Genomic DNA, 20957 nt, shown 5'->3' with positions numbered 1-20957 from the left:
GGTTTAGTTCCATATTCCAGCACAGGGTGTTCGCTATCACTCTTTGGCTCCGGAAATAAGGAGGAAACACTGTGCCTGGGGCAGCCACCTCTCTTGCTCCTTTGCCCTGGTTCTGAATATATACAGTATATACTGTACACACACATATTTCTATTTGGATTTTTGTCTGCTGACAGAACACACACCTTTATTGTGTCTGCACCTGATTCTCTGTAAAAGTGTCTGTCTGTTTTATCATACCACTGGTAAATATTATTCCTATCTCCGTTAGCAGTGAGGGGACAAGCAGGCAGTCTTGTTTATCCCCAAAACCAAACACAGTTTTTTTGCTAATATTTTGTGTGAAGAATCTCTAAATACAGCAGACTGCTCCTGATCCTAAAGAATTTGGGTAAAGTATGCAGATGGTTGCTTATCAGTTGGCAGTTTACTCTGGTGTTGTTAGCAGAAGCATTAGCCTTCGAGGTACCATAGAAGCATTCTTAAGCAATGAACAAATGTTAATGGTATGACTTTCTTAGACATTACAAATCACCACCTTCGTAATGGGCGTCATAGAAAAGAGGCAAGAAAAGTGAAAGAAATGAATACTAAAGCCAGACCTAGATGAATAGATTGAAATGCGGCTGGTTTAGCAGGAACCAGCTAAATTTGGATTTGTTTATGGGTGAGCTGGTTGCAGCCTGCTGGTGGTTGTGGTACCACTGGTCCTTTTGTACAGGGCTCGGGCCAGCAAGGGGGACCGGGCAGCAGGTGGAATTGGATATGAGTAGGGCGGGTGATCGGTGTGTCGGGGGGGGGGGGAATTACTGGAATCGATTCCCCGTATGGGCTACCGCAGGCACACAATGGGATCCTTCAGGATGGAGAGCGAGGGAAGAGGCCAGTAAATGTCATATTTACCGGCCCCTTCTTTTCCTGAATGAACCCAATGAGTGATTGGTGCTGATCACTCACTGTGTTCATTCATAATGGAAGCATAGTAATCTGTGTTTACTATGATCCAGTTTTTGAATGAACAGGCGCCTTTTGTACGGAGCATTTTCTTTTCATTCACTGTTCAGTGCAGCTATAAGGTTGCAGAGAAAGGGATTGAGGTTTTTTATCCTCAGTCCCTTTCTCTTTCTCAAAAGTGAAACATCAGGGGTTTGTTTAGACCTCTGATATTTTACTAAAGCCCCCAATGTAAAAAAAGGCCCTAATTCATTAATAATTTGTTGTTGCCATAGCAACAGATTCTTAAAGCGGTGGTAGGAAGAACTATCTGAATTTGCTGCACATGCCAGTAATCTCACCAATACTGGTGCAAATGCTTGCTTAAATTCAACTCGGATAGTTCTTAAGTGAACTACCACCAGAAGTTGTTAGGACTATATGGATTTCCCCTGATAGACTTGTATGAGAAAGCAAAACCAGTTGGAAGTCTGTAAAAGCCTGTCCATACAGGCCCTTAGGCACTGTTTTACACCTGAGTGCTGAGTGCTTGAAGCTTCAAAATGCTCAGCATCCAGAATCCCATGTATTACAAAGGTGACTGTTCAATGCTCTGAAGTTCTTGGCAGATCATAGAGAGGCTGAGCCAGGGGTCATTCCTGGCATCTGGGTGGACGTCAGCTGACAGCGCACTTCTGGGATCTTTAGGAGATGTACAGCAAAATGAGCTTTAGCTATACTTCTTTATGTTCTAAGAAATCAGTTCCTTATGTGGATGGTGTGGTCTGTGCAGTTCCTTTCCCTAGGTCTGCATATACAACGTTGGTTGTTACAAGTGGCTCTAGATTTTGCATATACTTTATATTATAGAGAATAAAGTAGAAGGAACACCTACAACATTGGTTATCGTTAGTTTATACAGGTTACTCTAAAGAACATCAGATTCAGCAAATATTTACAAAGCACTTCTTTCTTAACTCCTTTCTGCCACTGGGATCTAATTGCTGGGAGGTGGAGACGGGCATTCTGATCCTGTAACCTTTATGATTGGCAGGCACAGTGGTCACATGATAGAAAAGCTCCTGAACACAAGTGTGCATCAAGATCTTTCTGGTACCCTTTTGTTACTGTGCTGGGAGTGCGAAGGGAGCATGCTCATAGCACAGTAAAGTGTTTACTTACAATTGCATATATGCAGCCACTCAACGCTAATGCCCACCTGCTGAGAGGCCGCATATATGCACCAGGTTGGCAGGAAGTGGTTAAAGTTTCCTTCAACTGCAGTCCCAGGGGTACTTTAAGCAGTTAACCACTTTAGGACTGCTCACTGTGCTGCTACTGCCGCACAGTAGCAGCCCTGTGTCCAGCGACGTAGACCTACTTGATCACCAACAGAGTTAACCCTTTCCATGCCAGTGTCATTATTACAGTAACAGTGCATATTCTTAGCTCTGATTACTGTAGTAATGTCACTGGTCCCCCCAAAAGTGTCAAAAATGTCAGTTAGGGGTCCGATCTGTCCGCTGCAATGTCGCACTCCCACAAAAAAATCGCAGATTGCTGCCATTACTAGTAAAAAATAAAAAAAATAATAAAAATTACAAAAAACAATCAAAATACGCTTATTGCAATTTTTTTTTTTACCAAAAATATGTAGCAGAAAACAAATTGGCCCAAAATGTTAAATTTTGATTTATAAATTTTTTTTTTGGGAATGTTATATAGCAGAATGTGAAAAATATTGTTTTTTTTTTTCAAAATTGTCGCTCTTTTTTTTTTTTTCAAAAAAATAAAAACTGTACAGGTGATCAAATACCACCAAAAGAAAGCTCTATTTGTGGGGAAAAAAATGGATGTAAATTTCATTTGGGTACAGCGTCGCTTGACCGCGCAATTGTCCATTAAAGTAACGCAGTGCCGAATCGCAAAATATGGCCTGGTCAGGAAGGGGGTAAAATCTTCCGGTCTTAAAGTGGATAAAAATACGCTCATTGAGAATTTTTTTGTCAAAGACATGTAGCTAAATACATTTTGGCCTAAATATATGACAAAAAGTTAATATATTGGCTATTTTTTAACAATCAAAGTAGAAAATGTCAATTTTTTGCAAAACTTTTGCTATTTTTTTTAATAATATCGCAAAAAATAAAAAGTGCACAGGTGATCAAATACCACCAAAAGAAAGCTCTGTTTGTGGGAAAAAAATGATGTAAATTTCGTTTGGGTACAGCATTGCATGACCGCGCAATTGTCAGTTAAATTGGCATAGTGCCAAGTTGAAAAAAGTGGCCTGGTCATTGAGCAGCTACATTTTCTGGGGCTAAAGTGGTTAATCAATCTTTTTAAACAATAAATGTTTAACCATGAGAATTTTTGTTTATTCCTTTTTTACCTTTGTTTATTCCTTTTTTACCTTTCTATCTGACACTGGGCAAAAATGATTGTAAAGCTTACATTTTTTAAATTAGAATAATTAAAAGGTTATATTTTCCTGCCCCAAGCCATGCACGGAATGGCTTAGCCATGCCTCCCGCTCCCTCCTCACAACATTTGATTGACAGCAACAGGTGCCAATGACAACAGTACATTACAAAGGCATCATTGGAAGTTTTTTTTACCTTTAATGCAGATAATGCATGACTGGAAAAAATTATTTTAGTTTAGAACTACTTTAAGTTTGAAAATAAAAGCTAGAAGCTGATTGGTTGCCATGAATAAATGTTCCAGATTCTGTCTGCTCCAGTCTTAGGAAATAGTAAATTCCCCTCCAAGGGTGTCTTTGCAAATATTCAATGAAAGTTTAGAATGACTGCCCAATGTTCCATTGGTTGACAATTGATTAAATTTTGCTTTTCTCTTTAAAGGTTCTCTGAAGCTGAGAAATGGTGTCAGTCACAGGGCCATATCAATAGTTTGAAACATTTTGAGCACAGAATGTCATGTATGGTACAGGTTTCAGAACGGACTGTTTTGAGTCTATTGGAGGAAAATGTAAAAAATATTCCAAAGTTTGAAAATGAAGAGGACCATGCTGAGAATGGCCGTAGTATGATCAACGACTTTACCCGGACCTCTGTTCTAAGGAATTCTTATAGAAGATCCCAAAGCTCTTCTAGTAAAGCTATGGAGATTCTGAATCGTATTAATTTGGAATGCAACCAATTAACTAAATTAGGACTAGAAGAAGACAGCAAACTTCTTGTACAGTCCAAGGTTCAGAAGGATTGTAGACATATTGAGATTAACAATAATATCCTTACATTGGATAGATCTTGCTCACCATCCACTACTGAGGAACAAGTTGTTGAGAAGCCAGTGGATCCAGAATGGGCAAACACTAATAGAAATAGTGAACCTTTGTGTAAAGAATGCCACTCTGGTACCTTTTGTAAAGTACAGAATGTGAAGAATGGAGATCAATCTCAAGGAAGCACAATAATCAATGAATCAACATATAAATTGAAGTGTTTTCAGAGGACTCCCAGGAAGCAGAAGACCCCAATGAGAAGTATGGAAAAGACAGACCCCACTTTCCAGGGTATTGAGTTTCAGATGCATCTCTGTTTTGAGAAGGAAAAATGTGATGATTACCAGCTGATTGTTACTTCATTTTACAGGTACACAACACAAATGTAGATCATTAGGGGAAATATTCTTGGGTGGATCATACCATAGCTTACACAATGAGTTATGGTGCTAAGGGCCCACTGTATGAACTTGAAAGAAGAAAAATCAGTTTTGCTTCAGCAATTTAGATGCTTACTTTTTACATTTGTTTTCCTGTTCTAAAAAAAAAAAAAAAAATGACAGTTTTGGCATCACAGACATGTCTTTTTCTTGTCTTTCACTCATCAAGCCTAACACTGGTAAACATTCGATTTTGGAGTTCCATGTTAACAATAAATGTAAAACTGCAAAAAGCTATATTGCAGTTCATCTATTCAGATAAAATTGCCTTTCTGTCTGTATTGAGTCTGCTAAGCAAAGGTAAACAAAGTATGAAAGGTCTCAATGAGGTAAGTGTGTCCTCTTTTATACCAAAGAGAGGATTAGATCTACTAGACAACTCCTTTAAACTAAGTATATGTATTTTCTTTTTTTTCTGTATTATATTCAGTTAAGTGTATTTACTGTAAATCCAAGATCACAAACTGATAGTTTAGCAGATTACCAGCCCTTAGATATGATGGCTCAATGAGTTTTCTTTCTCTACACTTTTTTTTTTTTCTTTACTTTTATCTAGGCAATCCTGTCATTAACACACTTCCTGTTCTAGGGTGACAACAGTAGTGAGCAGCGTTGTCCTCCTTGGACAGGGAATGTGTTTGGACATACATAACCCTGTTAGAAATACATTATACAGTGCCTTGAAAAAGTATTCATACCCCTTGAAATTTTCCACATTTTGTTATGTTACAAACAAAAACGTAAATGTATTTTATTGGGATTTTATGGGATAGACCAACACAAAGTGGCACATAATTGTGAAGTGGAAGGAAAATGATAAATGGTTTTCTTTTTTACAAATAAATGTCTGAAAAGTGTGGCATGCATTTGTATTCAGCCCCCCCTGAGTCAATACTTTGTAGAACCACCTTTCACTGCAATTATAGCTGCAAATCTTTTTGCAGATGTCTCTACCAGCTTTGCACATCTAGAGAGTGACACTTTTGCCCATTCTTCTTTGTAAAATAGCTTAAGCTCTGTCAGATATGATGGAGAACGTCTGTGAACAGCAATTTTCAAGACTTGCCACAGATTCTCAATTGGATTTAGGTCTGGTTTTTGACTGGGCCATTCTAACACATGAATATGCTTTGATCTAAACCATTCCATTGTAGTTCTGGCTATATGTTTTGGGTCGCTGTCCTGTTTGATGGTGAACCTCCACCCCAGTCTCAAGTCTTTTGCAGACCCTGCAAACGGGTTTTCTGCTAAGACTGCCTTATATTTGGCTCCATTCATCTTCCCATCAATTCTGATCAGCTCCCCTGTCCCTGCTGAAGAAAAATATCAGAACAACATGATGCTGTCATCACCATGGTGTTCACGGTGGGGATGGTGTGTTCAGGGTGATGTCCAGTGTTGGTTTTCCACCTCACATATCGTTTTGCTTTTAGGCCAAGAAGTTTAATTTTGGTCTCACCTGACCAGATTACCTTCTTCCACATGTTTGCTGTGTCCCCCGCATGGTTTCTCACAAACTGAAAACGGGACTACTTCTAGGCTTTCTTTCAACACTGGCTTTCGTCTTGCCAATCGTCCATAAAGGCCAGATTTGTGGAGTGCACGACTAATAGTTGTCCTGTGGACAGATTCTCCCACCTGAGCTGTGAATCTCTGCAACTTCTGATGAATGCTCTCTTTGCCCGGCCTGTCAGTTTAGGTGGACGGCCATGTCTTGGTAGGTTTGCAGTTGTCCCATACTCTTTCCATTTTTGGATGATGGATTGAACAGTGCTCCGTGAGATGTTTAAAGCTTGGGATATTTTTAAACAATCAAACCCGGATTTAAACTTCTCCACAACGTGGTTTGTTCCTTTGCGTTTATGATGCTGTTTGTTCACTAAGGTTCTCTAACAAACCTCTGACGGCTTCACAGATTAACTGATTTTTTTTAATGGGATTAATTTACACACAGGTGGACTTCATTTACTAATTAGGTGACTTCTGAAGGCAATTGGTTCCACTAGATTTTAGTTAGGGGTATCAGAGTAAAGGAGGCTGAAAACAAATACAAGCCACATTTTTCAGATATTTGTAAAAAAATTTGAATACCATTTTCCTTCCACTTCACAATTATGAGCCTCTTTGTGTTGGTTTATCACATAAAATGTAAATGTATTTTTTATTGTGTTTTTTTGGTTGTAACTGTGACAGGAAGTCAGGTAAATCTGTGGATGTTGTCACAGACAGGAGATACATGTCTGCTTGGTTTTGACAATTCACCAATTACTATAGGGTGTCGGCTGCAGAGGTAGCCAGCAGGAAGGTTTAAGGAAGTTGAAAAACCTTCAGCTATTCAGAATGAGGAAATTAAGGCATCTATAATTTGTCCAGAGGAAGTCTATTGATTGCTGCCTCCTGACGCTGTGTGAGTAGAGGAGGACCGTCAGATGGGTGCCTCCTGTAGCTGTGTGAGCATGGGAGAGGAATGCCTCCTGAAGGATAAAAAGACTGAAGACTTCTCAAGGTGAGGTCATGTATCAGGTATCAAGTGCTGGAGGCCAGTGGAGAGAGGGCTTCCCTTGCAGCTAAGTGCCAAACTCCCCTGGAGATGAGACAGGAGGAGTTAGGCCCAAAGTCGCACAGGTCGCCTGCAGAGTTGCTTGCAGAAAAGGGTTCAGGGATTCCGCTGTGGTGCTGCGGGGTTACTGCAGGCAGGTGGCACCTGTGAGATGAAGCAGGTACTTAGGATCGCTGAGACAGAGGGTGGTTGATTCAAGCCGAGGTTCGATGCCAGGTGGGTAGCGGAGGAGACAAGGTCAAGTGGTAGCCAAGGTCTGGGCAGGTAGCAGGCAGAGGAGATCCGTTAAACAAGCCGAGGTCAAAGTCAGGAAGCAAGCTGGAGATGGAGGTGTAACAAGCCGAGTCAGGAACCAGGAATCACAGGAAACAGGATGTTGGTAGGAGCTGAAGATCAAACCGCACTTAGAGAAGGGCTGGCTTCCTTATAAAGGCCCAGGTAAGGGGCTGACAGAGTTGCTGGGTCCTAGAGCCCTTCTCCTATTCTGACAGATACTGGGTCCTAGAGCCCTCCTTCTATTGGTACCCTGACATCAAGGATTGTTTCTATGTGAAGAGAAATAAATGAACTATTTCTATGTGAAGAGAAAAGAGGCATTTTCTGTGTGAAGAGAAAATAAATGGACTATTGATGGTCTGCTGTAGGATTAGCCAAGTCTTCCCAACAGTAGGTTGGGGACAGACTCCTTAGGTAGGTTCCTGTGTGTGAGAAGGTAGCCGCCCACAGTGGCAAGGATTTATTTTGTGTTTTATTTTATTTTTGATGTTTTTGATGCTTGCACTTGTGTGAAGAAAATTGCAAGAATAAAACCATACACTGTTGTTTTCAACCACTTCTCGGCTATCTCCCTGTGTAACGAACCCCCCCAAGGGGTCATCCACACCCGCCACCGAGCTAAATCCCTCACATAACATAACAAAATGTGGAAAATTTCAAGGGGTATGAATACATTTTCAAGGCACTGTACCTCCCCTCTCTGCTCCATAGCAGAGGGAAGTGTTTTTTTTTTTTTTTCTTTTTTTTGTAGCTCACGGAGATTGCAGAGAACCATGCTAACTAATAACAGTCCATTGGCAGAAAGCAAAAGGAAATGATCAGCTCATCTGGATGAACAGATAATTGTTTCACTTGTCAAACCGATCTAATAAACACTTTAAATTATATATTTACCAGACCAAAAAAAGGAGCACATAAGATACATTTTATTGTTAGAGTCTACATACACTTCAGGTTTGGTTAATACTAAATATCATTTATCATTTATAGTATGTAACAACAAAATCAATAGTATGACGTTTTTTATCCAGTCAGCAGGTGGAGCTCTGTACAACATTTTACAAATATAACATGACTTATGCAGAAGGGCCGTGCAAAATTATTCCATCATGATGGAACCAAATAGCCTAAAAGTGTGTATAATCTAAATATGAAATACTTCAATAAATGTGAAAAATAGTTCTAGTATCCCAACGAAACCTAATATCCTATATTATTACACCATAGATTTGTGAGGAAACTGACTTCAATTGTATTAAATATTCAAAGATATGAATAAAGAAGAGTCCATCAGAGCATTAGAGAGAAAGTTCTACCACCATTGCAATCATAATGTACAACCAGTCTTTGCAAACCAATTTATTAATGTATACTAAAAAATTGTCCACTCTTCAGTGAATACCACCACCATTGACAATCCGCGCTCACATTGATATATTGACCTATTCAACAATATAGGTCCCCATGCGCTTTCTCCTTTAAGGGATCTTCTTAGTTGACAGCTTCAGACATCAAGACGCCTCTACTGGACTCCTCTTGTGCTTTAAGCGATGAGGTGCAGCAAGATAGATTCACCACCATATACACTCAAAAGGAATAAAAACTGAACATATTGTTTTACTGCTTAAAAATATCAATGCTAATTTATTAGGAACAAAGTAAAATGCACTCCCAAAATAAGTGCACTAAGGACAAGTAGTGCACCACCTTTAAAACACTTTTTGCATAGATAGGTACATACCTCATTTAAGGATAAGACTGCAGCAACCAGGGCCGTCTTTAATACTGATTGGACCCTGGGCAAACACTTTTTTGGGCCACTCCCCTGCTCTGATACATACGCTATATTACCAAAAGTATTGGGATGCCTGCCTTTACATGCGCATTAACTTTATTGGCATCCCAGTCTTAGTCTGTAGACATCCCACCCTTTGCAGCTATAACAGCTTCAACTCTTCTGGGAAGGCTGTCCACAAGGTTTAGGAGTGTGTTTATGGGAATGTTTGCCCATTCTTCCAGAAGCGCATTTGTGAGGTCAGGCACTGATGTTGGAGAGACGGCCTGGCTCGCAGTCTCCGCTCCAATTCATCCCAAAGGATTCAGGGGTGCGCTATGTGCAGAGTGTAGGGTTTAGGGGTGTGCAGAGTGTAGGGTTTAGGGGTGTGCAGAGTGTAGGGTTTAGGGGTGTGCAGGGTTCAGGGGTGCGCTATTGCAGAGTGCAGGGTTCAGGTTGCACATCTTAGTCCCCCCCCCCCCCCAGCAAGTTCAAAGCTCTCCTCCCCTTCTCCTCGGATTCCAGTTCCAGTACAGCACTTTCTTCCAAATCCTCTCCCACCACCTAGAACACAAGAGTGGTGCTGCAGAAAAGCAGCTAAAACTCACAGCATATCGGTCCAGGCTGTCTCTGGAGAAAATTCCGCCTGTGTAGATGCCCCAGCCCCTCCCTCTTCTGCTCTCATAGATCGATGTGTGGAGCAGAGAGGGGTCTGAACAGTGGCCGGGAGAGGAGTGATGTGACTTGTAAATACAGAAGCAGCGCTCCTCTCCTGGAGGACATCAGCGAGCAGCAGTGTAATAAGAGCCGGAGGTGGCGGAACTTGGGTGGGCAGCAGCATCACGGCTCAAGGGGAAACTGCCTTGGGCCCCAACAATGACTGGACCCAGGGCATGCGCCCCCTTGTGCCCCGCATTAAAGACGGCCCTGGCAGCATCACCAGTGATAAGCCACACAGAGCGGGGCTCACCCCCCCCCTCTGTTCTCGCTAGTTGTTATTGACAGCAGCAGGAGCCAATGGCTGCATAGAATGCAGCAAGGTAAAAAACCTTCTGCCTTTTATAACCACGTTAATTGATCAGAAGCGTCAGCTACCATATTTCTGTTCTCACAAACTCTCTTTTCTACCAGAAATCCTATCCATGTTTCCTCAAATACAGATAAGGATGATGATGAAGAAAATATTGAACAGAAAGAAATGAAAAAAGTCCAATAAAAAAATTACATTTAAAATAAAGGCATGGCACAGTCTTTGAACACCTGTTAAAACTAGACTTGTGCACGGCGTTTTCGTTTTCATTTGTAAAATCCATCATTTTGTTCTGTTATATTTGTTCTGTTACGTTAATTCATTTTCGGATAATTCGATATTTCTGTAGAGTGTAGATATTCGTTATAACGAATAGATTCGTTTTTTATTGTTTCATTTTCGGATAATTTGTTATTTAAAAAAGTCGTAATTTGGAAAAGTCGTTCGTTTATTGAATCAATTAATGCACAATGACAATACCTCTTCTTCTGCTGCTTTTTAAAACTCCTCTCCTCTGCTTAAATACAATTCAACACCCTTCTCACTCAGTTCTGAGGAATGCACTTTGCCAGTAATCCATCCTCCAGCACAAAATGAATCAGCTGATTGGACTGTAAGATTTAGACTGTAAGAGTCGGCCCGCTGTTTCATTAGACCTTTAACAAATTAATGAATCCTGCCAAAGTCATTTGTTATTTTCATTATAATTTCTTGCGTATTAGTTGAAGTTCGTTTATATATTTTCTTTGGGCATTCGGATGCACCCGAATGTCCGAAAGATGCAAAATTCAGCCACATTGCGATTTGTTACGTAATTAATTCCACATGCCATTTTTACACATGCGTTTTAAAGGAGAAGTATGTCCAAAGCCATTTTGGCTATACTTCTTCTTCTGGGGGATCACAGCAAGGCAGTAAGTTCTGCACTCTTGTGACCCATTTTCAGCCGACAGGCTAAAGTTCCCTGTCGGCTGATGTCACTCAGCCAGTCCAGGCTCTGGATCAGTCCCAACATTACAGTCTTGATCCACCCCGATGCCAGTACTGGCAGCTGGCTCAGCCAGCCACTAGAATACTGAGCTAGCAGTTCCCCCGCCCCCTCCATAGCCTGACGCTCCAGTGAGCGCTGGAGGGGCAGAGCAGAGAGCCGTCAACTGACCGTCATTGCTCTCTGCTCACAGCAGAGGGGAGAACTGAGTGATCAGCAGACTTTGATCACTCAGTCCTCGATTTATTGCGCCAGAACCGCACCGCATTTTAAGGTGCCATTAAAATAAATAGCATCTGAAATTTGCATTGCACGGTTTGTCATTTTTATCAGACTTTTGAAATCGTTGGCAGAGTCCCGGCGATTCTGCCTGCGATTCAAAATGCCTAGGTGTGAATGCAGCCTAAAAAAGAAGCCTTAATTTATTTAATTTATCAACATTGATAAAGAAATGCTTTAAATGTGAAGCACAGTTTTTGTTTTAGGCCTGGTTCACACCTATGCAAATTGCAGTTGATGCATTTTCCGGGTGCGTTTTGCATTTTTAACATGCATTTCATGTGTTTTTATTGTGTTTTGTGTTTTTGGGAGGTGTCTGGTGTCTTGCAGGAGAAACCAGCAAAAATGCAGCAGCAATGCATCAAAAATGCTAGCACTTTTTTATGCGTTTTCATTGAAGCCTAAAAAACAAATGCGCGCCACAGTGGGAGCCAATCAGCGGGTATCGCGGACTCTATGTCCGCTGGATCCCGCCGATCATTAGTTACAGAGGCAGAACTGCCTTTGTAAACAAGCAGATTGATGTTCTGTCAGTAGGAAAGGCATGAATCCTGTGTTCCTGCAAAGCAGGAACATGGATCCATGTCTTCCCCTAGTAAAAGCAGCTCCCACACTGTACAAAAACACAGGCTAGGCACACCATTAACCCTTTAAACACCCCTGATGTTAACCCCTTTTCGGACCAGTGTCATAAGTACAGTGACAGTGCATATTTTTAGCACTGATCACTGAATTAGTGTTACTGGTTCCCAAAAAAGTGTCAAAAGTGTCAGTTGGTGTCTGATTTTTCCGCTGCAATATCACAGTTCCACTACTTCCACTAAGTCATTGATAGCTGCCATTACTAGTAAAGGAAACACAATTCCACATCATGGTGTTTGTAGACGTTATAACTTTTGTGCAAACCAATCAATCTAGGCTTATTGGGATTTTTTTACCAAAAATATGTAGCCAAATACATATTGGCGTAAATTGATGAAGTAATTTTATTTAATTCTTTTAAAATTTTTATTGGATATGTTTCAGAAAGTAAAAAATATTATTATTATTATTATTTATTAATTTTTTTTCAAAATTATTGGTCTTTTTTTGTTTGTAGCGAAAAAAAATAAAAACGGAGAGGTGATCAAATACCACCAAAAGAAAGCTCTATAGGAAAAATAAAGACAAACATTTTATATGGGTACAGCATAGCATGACCACGCAGTTGTCAGCTAAAGTAACGCAGTGCCGTATAGAAAGAAAATGGCCTGGTCATGAAGGGGGGTAAATCTTCCAGAGCTAAAGTGGTTAAAAGGATACTTATTAATTTAGACTATTCCACTGCCGGCATAATTCTCCACAAATAAGGGGTGTTAAAAATGTTGGTTTATTACTGCTTACATAATATGAGCTAAAAGGAAAAGAATATAAAAGCACAAAACAAATCCTAAAATCTTTAACGCACACTAAAAAAAGTAATGAATGCCTTTTTTTTGGCTTATGATGTAGTTATACCTTTTCTTGTAATAAACAGAAACTTTGTGAATTAGACAATGTTACACACAGGGCGGCGCTACCACTAGGCAAGTTAGGCCTAGAGCGCCTGGCCGCTGGTTTCCCCCTCTTAGTCTGTCCCTCACTCTCCTCTCCGTTTGGCTCTGCAAAGACTCATTACACATGTAGGAAATCCCTTGGTTACTTGACATGTAAGGGAGTGCCAACATTGTATGCATTCTACGAACTAATGTATTGATTTCTCTACAGCAAGGGAAGAAATTGGAGAAAAAGCACAAAATCCAGACTCCGGAGTAAATCGTGTTCCCTGTCCAGTGGTTCAGATGATGATCCAACACAGACAGCAAGTATGTGATCCAATATAATCATTATACTGTTTTGGAAGCGTTTTTAAAAAAAGCATTTTTTAAATTGCAGCTTGTAGCCTGAGGAAAATCTGAGGAAAATCACATTTAGCAAATGTCTAAAAGGAGCTGTAAACGGAATCTGTCAAATCTCACACCTTTTTATAGGTTATTGTCCCGTTGAAGAGAGCCAGTGTAGATTTTAGATTTCTTTCTTTGTCTCTGTGGACAATCCCAGGCTGTACGCAAGGCCTTCATGTCTGCCCAAGTCTACACTAAAGCTGATCATACACTGATCAAATCTTGGCAAGTCCAGAAGGGATTGACCGAATTTCGATTAGTGAGTGGGCTCCCTCACTCGACAGAATTAGTTTGTTTAACCCTTTCGCTGCCAGAGCCGTTTTTGCGGTTTTGTTTTGCACACATGTTTAAAAAATCCTTTTAGGCCTGAAGATTGCATGAACCCCCAAAACTTGATATATTTTCTGAAAGCAGACACCCTAGACTCTAGAGAGTAAAATAGTGGTAGTTGTAATTTTTTATGTCACGCGATCTTACCACAAAAGTCTAGGAAATTCAAACTTTCAGTAAAAAATGCACTAAAGATAATTTTAGGGCACAAAAACACAATAAATGACCAACTTTTTGGTAAAATTAGAAGATAAGATTGCACCAAGTAGATACCCAATATGTCAAACCTTAAATATGCGTGCCCCTGTGAAATGACGACAAACTTCAGTACCCTATGTTTTCCAGCTTTAAAAGCTCCCTAAAGGCCATCAGTTTAGCGGTACAGAGAAGGTCTGGTGAAAAACGTTGCTCTTACTCCGACATGCGTGGCGATATGTAACTTGCATAGCAAGTATGTGAGGGTGGGGGTGCGTGTATGTGAGGGTGGGGGGGGGGGGCCTCAAAAACTTTTTTGAGTGGAAAAATGGCTTTGGATGTAACTTGAATTTTTTACAATTTAAAATTTTCTTTTCTACTTCACTTTTAAGTCCCCTGCTGTGCTGATTTTTTGGTGACAAGTTCTCTTTAATGAGAGACCCTGAATGTCTCCGCTGTGCTCCAATGAATCTAATGCAGGGTAGATCACCCTGCAATAGATTCCTTCCTGGTAAAACTGACATAAGGACCGGAAAGTGACATTTTTCCCCATCGCTTCCAGGTCAGCAAGAAGAAGGGGAAAAGAGCTCCCTCCCCTCTACCTGGTGGCACTCGCTATGGCTGGCCCTGACCAGCAGATGGGCAAGCAGAGCCCAGGATACATGATGGGGGGGGAAGGGGGATTGTAGAAGCAATCCAGTGACGGTGGAGGCTCTGCACTTCGTCCATCTGACAGCCAGAAGTTAGCCTTTTGGATATAGCCAGATAAAGTGTAACTTCACCTTTACAATAAAAATGAAAAGGTGAACTTAATCTACACCCTCCCCAACCCCCCTGTTCCTCTGTACTTTCCTCTGTGGGTGATGAGCTGTCAGTGTCCATGCAGCTGATGTAGTGGTCTGGGGGTTTGAAACCCACTCTTCTTCCCCTTCATTCTGTAGGGCTTTCCAGGATGGGTCAGAGTGATTCTGATTGGTTAACAGCAATACATGACCAATCTGACCAATCAGAATCACTCTGATTCATACTAGAAGCTCTACAGAAAGAAGGGGAAAAGTAGCAGGGATTTCAAATCCCCAGATCGCTACAATGGCTATGTGTGTGCACAGACAGCTCAACACCCACAGAGGTATATACAGCTGGGCTGGGGGGATAAGGAGGGTAATAGGGTGTTCACCTTTTTTTCATTTTTTTCTGGAATGGTGAACTAACCCTTTAAGTCCCATTCCTTCATAGCACAATTGACTGGTCCACTTTACACTGCAGTTTGGATGACGATCTTTAATGAATGTTCTGGCTGTGATTTAAAAAAAAAAAAATATTTGGCAGACTTAAGCAGACATTTAACAAGTTTCAGGACTGCTCTTAAAGCTTGTAAATGCCTGTCTTTATAAGGGAAGGTTTATAAATGTCCCTGTAAACTGAGCTTAATGGAAGGAGGTATCTAAACACTGATCATAATCACCACACTACACTATATAATCATACAGAGTATCTCTACACCAATGATGATCAAACTGCACTGTACCAATACACCAATAATGATCACACTGCATTGTATAATGATACAGGGTACCTATACATAAAAAATAATCACACTGTAGAATTATACTGATTGCCAAATATTATCACATTTCTATTTGGGCAAAACGTTAGAGCTGAGCAAAAGTTTGGCCCGAACACTGTCTGTTTGCTTGTTCGGCAAACACCCGAATTTGCGGGGCATTTGGAGGAATGTTTGCCCACCGAGCGCCCTACAATGTACTGCATGCTGCACAGTGCATTCTTAGCCCTGATTGGGCAAAGTTTTGCCTAATCAGGGCACAGTAAATAGCTGGTTGTTAAGAAGCGGTGCCAGAATGCCAGCCGCTGAGTCCTTAACAACGGAAAGTTCATCAGCCATCAATGGGCTTCCCCACTGACAGCTGAATGAAAAAAAAAAAAAAAACATTGCCGGCAATAGAAAGTGAAAAACATTGGTGTGGGGGGCTCCTCTCCTAAAACATACCAGGCCCTTTGGGTCTGGTATGGATTTTAAGGGAAACCGCATGTCAAAATTAAATGTGGGTCTGGTATAGATTTTGAGGGGAACCCCCACGCCAAAATTAAAGAAATAATTGCGTGGGGACCCCCCCTACCCCTCAAAATCCACACCAGACCATTATCTGAGCATGCAGCCTGGCAGGACAGGAAAGGGGGGGGCAAACGAGTGCACCCCTCTTCCTGAATCATACCAGACCACATGCCCTAAACATTGGGGGGGGGGTGCTTTGGGGCAGGGGGCTCTGCTCTGGGAAGAAGGGCCTCTTTCTGGCAACCCTGGGAGGTGGTTCTGGGGGTCTGCAGGCAGGGGGGTTATCGGTATTTGGAAGCCCTCTTTAAAGGGGGTCCCCAGATACCGCCTTACCCATGTGAATGAGTATGTGGTACATTGTTCCCCCACCCCTTCACCAACAAAAAAATGTCAAAATAAATAGACAGGAGGCAGTTTTTGACAAATCCTTCATTAAAAAAATGAAAAAAACCAATGTCCCCCGATGTAGCTCCATCATCAATCAAGATGCCCGTTGGACCGGAAAAAGGAAAAGAAAAAAAAAAAGCTCTTTCCGCGCTTCCCGAAGCTTCACAATTCTTGAATAGGTAACTGGCGGGGCCACGTGGTGACATCACCGATCCAATATGCACCCCCCCAAGTTGAGGGTACGTGGCCTGGTATAGTTCGGGTGGGGGGGGGGGTTGCGCTCGCTCGTCCCCCTCCCTCCCATTTCCTGACCTGCTGGGCTGCTTTGGTATTTATTTTGGGAGGGACCCCGGGCCATTTTTTCTTTTAAACCTTTTTGTATTGCCGGCAATGGTATTGTATTGCCGGCAATTTAAATGTCATTTTATTTTTCTTTATAAATGTCAGTTTTGCCGCAGCAGGTTCTATACACGGTACAGATGCAACACTTTACAGGCAGACTGAGGGGCCCCCCCAGGCACTGTATTTGAAGGAATTTTTTTATTTTCATTTTTCTCTTTAAGCATCATTAAAATCACTGCTCCAGTAAAAACAAAAATACATGATACATGTCCCCCAGAGCAATACATGGACCCCTATACCCTTTTTATAGCCAATAACTTGCATATAAGCCTTCAAAATGGGGACTTTTGATTTTTGCAATGTTCGAGAGTTCTGGCGTAAACCAAACCGGGGGTGTTTGGCCCATTTCTAATTGCAATGCGCTGTTGCTAAGCACCAGGCACCCAGGGCATGTGTTTTGTCAGGTGACCTGGGCCTCGCGGCTGCAACTGCCCCACATTTTTTTTCTTTTGTGTGGCGCTGTAGTGGCTTTAGAATTACCCATGCAGCACCGCTTCTGCCTGTTTGTCAATGGCAGTTCAGAGTAGGGGTAGGCTAATACAGTATGTCACAGTACATGCTGGCATTCTTGGTTCCCTCAATGAACTGTAGCTCCCCAGTGCCGGTAGCACTCATCCAGCCCCAGACCATGACACTCCCACCACCATGCTTGACTGTAAGCAAGACACACTTGTCTTTGTACCCCTCACCTGGTTGCCACCACACACGCTTGACAGTCACCATCTGAACCAAATAAGTTTATCTTGGTCTCATCAGACCACAGGACGAGGTTCCAGTAATCCATGTCCTTAGTCTGCTTGTCTTCAGCAAACTGTTTGCGGAATTTCTTGTGCTTCATCTTTAGAAGATGCTTCCGACAGCCATGCAGACCAGTTTGATGCAGTGTGCAGCACTGCATCAAACTGGTCTGCATGGCTGTCGGAAGCCATGGTTTCCGAGCCATGGTTTCAGTGGTCTGAGCACTGACAGGTGGACCCCACCCCTTTTAACCTCTGCAGCAATGCTGGCAGCACTCATACGTCTTTTTCCCAAAGACAACCTCTAGAACCTGTCTTGTTAAACTGCTGTATGGTCTTGGCCACCATGCTGCAGCTCAGTTTCAGGGTCTTGGCAATCTTCTTATAGCATAGGCCATCTTTATGTAGCACTGACCCCTAGGGAGCTGCTGAGAATTACACCTTGCGGGTCCCCTGGGTTACCATTAGCAACCGAAGCAGGCAAAACGGCATTTGAAAGTTCTTGGCTCAGACAATGAACAGTCCAGGGGATTTGTTTTTTTGTGTTTTTATTTTCGAACTTGGATGGGAGAAGGTGGGTGGGATACTCCAACTTGAACTATGCACAATTCCTGAAGATAACTGACTGGAGAATGCGGCAAGGCCGCTGCTTCACCTTGCCACTGAAATGAAGATAAAGAATATGGACTCTCCCTTAGATTACTCTTCAGGGTCTAACTTGGCACCCCCTTTCTCACTGACTGTGTGTGCTGACCTTCTGTACACTGACACGCTAATGGAGTGGTCCCCTTCCTGGGCAGACCCCCGGCAAGCTTCCTGGTACTCGCGGACACTGTTTTTCCCTGGGTCGCTCTGCCTCCAACTTCCTTGTCAGCATCCACAAGACCTGCCGGCTCAGCACCACACCTCTGGTCCACAAGGCCGACCGCCTGTGACCACCTTCCTCAACAGCAGGAGGAGAGACAACCGTCACCCTTCTCCTGGGACCTGGCTTCCCACCCAAAGACACCCTGTCACATGTGCCCCTGGCTTTTATTGCCAATCTCAGGATGCACCACTCGTGTGCCAACCCACTGAGATAGTGACAAAAGCCTAGGTGTCACTGGCTGGTTTTCCTCCACTGTCCAACAGGTTCCCCTATTGGATACAGTGGGGACACTCCCTCAGACCACATGAATCACACCTGGACACATGCAACAGCCTAACTGTAAATCCTGCTCCCTGATAAGCAGGAAGCACATAACTTTAGCCTGTAATTCTGCTGATACGCAGCCAGAATCAAAACTTTGCTACCTATCTAGCACCTGACTAGGAGGGTGCTACATTTATGTAGAGCAACAATTCTTTTTTTCAGATCCTGAGAGTTCTTTGCCATGAGGTGCCATGTTGAACTTCCAGTGACCAGTATGAGAGAGTGAGAGCGATAACAACAAATTTAACACACCTGCTCTCCATTCACACCTGAGACCTTGTAACACTAACGAGTCACATGACACCGGGGAGGGAAAATGGCTAACTGGGCCCAATTTGGACATTTTCACTTAGGGGTGTACTCACTTTTGATGCCAGAGGGTAGACATTAATGGCTGTATGTTGAGTTATTTTGAGGGGACAGCAAATTTACACTGTTATACAAGCTGTACACTCACTACTTTACATTTTAGCAAAGTGTCATTTCTTCAGTGTTGTCACATGAAAAGATATATGAAAATATTTTCAAAAATGTGAGGGGTGTACTCACTTTTGTGAGATACTGTATATACGGATAATGATCACACCGCAGTGTGTAATGATACAGAATATTTATACACCGATAATGATCATACCACACCGTATATTGATACTGAGTGTATATATACTCTGATAATAATCACATTACGTCGTATAATGATACAAAGTATATTTACACTGATAATGATCACACCGCACCATATATTGATACCGAGTATATATACACCGATAACGATCATACCGCACCGTATAATGATACCAGGTATATATACACAGATAACGATCATACCGCACCGTATAGTGATACAAAGTATATATACACCGATAATGATCACACCGCACCATATATTAATACCAAGTGTATATATACACCGATAACGATCACACTGCACTGTATAACGATACAGAGTATTTACAGTATACATTGATAATGATCACACCACACTGGATAATGATAGTATCTAATACGTTGATAAAAATCACACTACATTGTATAATGATAGTGAATTCCCCTATCTAGGAATTAAACGATGTGCCTCTTGCAAGACACAGAAGACCCCCCTGTGGCGGGATGCAGAGGATGGGACCCCGTTATGTAACGCCTGTGGCATCAGGTAATAAGCGCATCACATCACATTTATGAATGAAAATAAAATACTAAAACATGCAATTTACATTTTTCATGCATTGGATAACTGTATGCTGTTCTTTTGATGGAAATTTTACAGTACAATGAGCATGCTGGAATCAAGCTTTGTTATTGTTGGAGTTCATTATAATCTTCCGGCTATTTCCACTTTAAAATTGTGCACATTTGTTTCTACTCAGTGCCCTATAAGTGTCTCAGTTTAAATTCAGGAGTTATTATTGCCTTTCCTCAGAAGGATAATTGTATTTTAGCATCAAGGAGTATGGAGGTAAATTCTTATATATAAAGGCTCATAGTGATTTTTTATTTTTTTATTTATGACCGGGGATGGGTTTTTGGCTGATCCCAGTCGCTTCTCCTTAACTTATTTTGTTGCTTTGTGTTCTTTCCTTGTGAAAGCTTCTACAGAGCTCCCTGTACAGAGAACATTTCACAGGCAACTCCCCTGCTACCCACTCACTGTTTCCACACAGAGCTGGACGTTATCCCACATTCCTCGCTGTGCCCGGGAATTCCCACTCAGCACATGTAACAAACTTTTTCCAGTCTCTTTCAAATTATTAAGTTTGGACTCCAAAACGTCTCCACAACAAATATTCTTTGGAAGCACGCAGTGATTCTCTGTATAGTTTGTACATCACCGGCTTCCCTGTGAAAGGAGACTTTAGCGGAAAAGGAGACATTTTGATTTGATGGCTGGAGCAGTCAAGCAGTGGGTAAAATTCTTATTAAAAAGTCACTGTCAATGGCTCTCTTCAGTGGGTGGGGATGGTGAGTCACAATTGCAGGTTGGAAAACCCTTCCTGATGTTTATTAGAATTTTCTTTTGTCAGGCATTTCAAAAACATACAACTTTTGTTAACAGCCGACTAAAAAAATCCATTTAAAAAAAGCTTAAAGGAGTTGTAAAGGCAGAAGGTTTTTTATTTTAATGCATTCTATGAATAAGGATAAAAAAAAAACCTTCTGTGTGCAGCAGCCCCCTTCGCCCCCCCAACACTTA

General features: G+C 41.8%; 1 protein-coding gene across 1 annotated transcript in view; it reads left to right on the top strand.

Moving 5' to 3' along the window:
* Positions 1-20957, top strand: part of ZGLP1 (zinc finger GATA like protein 1) — a gene marked incomplete at its 5' end in the record, with an annotated part of 64039 nt that overhangs the window by 20779 nt on the left and 22303 nt on the right. The window contains 3 exons of the mRNA XM_082254143.1: positions 3798-4550; positions 13274-13371; positions 19826-19919. Of these exons, the coding sequence (XP_082110269.1) occupies positions 3798-4550; positions 13274-13371; positions 19826-19919 (945 nt within the window). The remainder of the gene's footprint in view (positions 1-3797; positions 4551-13273; positions 13372-19825; positions 19920-20957) is intronic.

This window comes from Pelophylax lessonae, assembly GCF_965119305.1.
Source record: "Pelophylax lessonae genome assembly, chromosome: 4".
Taxonomy (NCBI): domain Eukaryota; kingdom Metazoa; phylum Chordata; class Amphibia; order Anura; family Ranidae; genus Pelophylax; species Pelophylax lessonae.
Note: the sequence above shows the minus strand (reverse complement) of the source record. Positions and strands in the feature narration are given on the sequence as shown.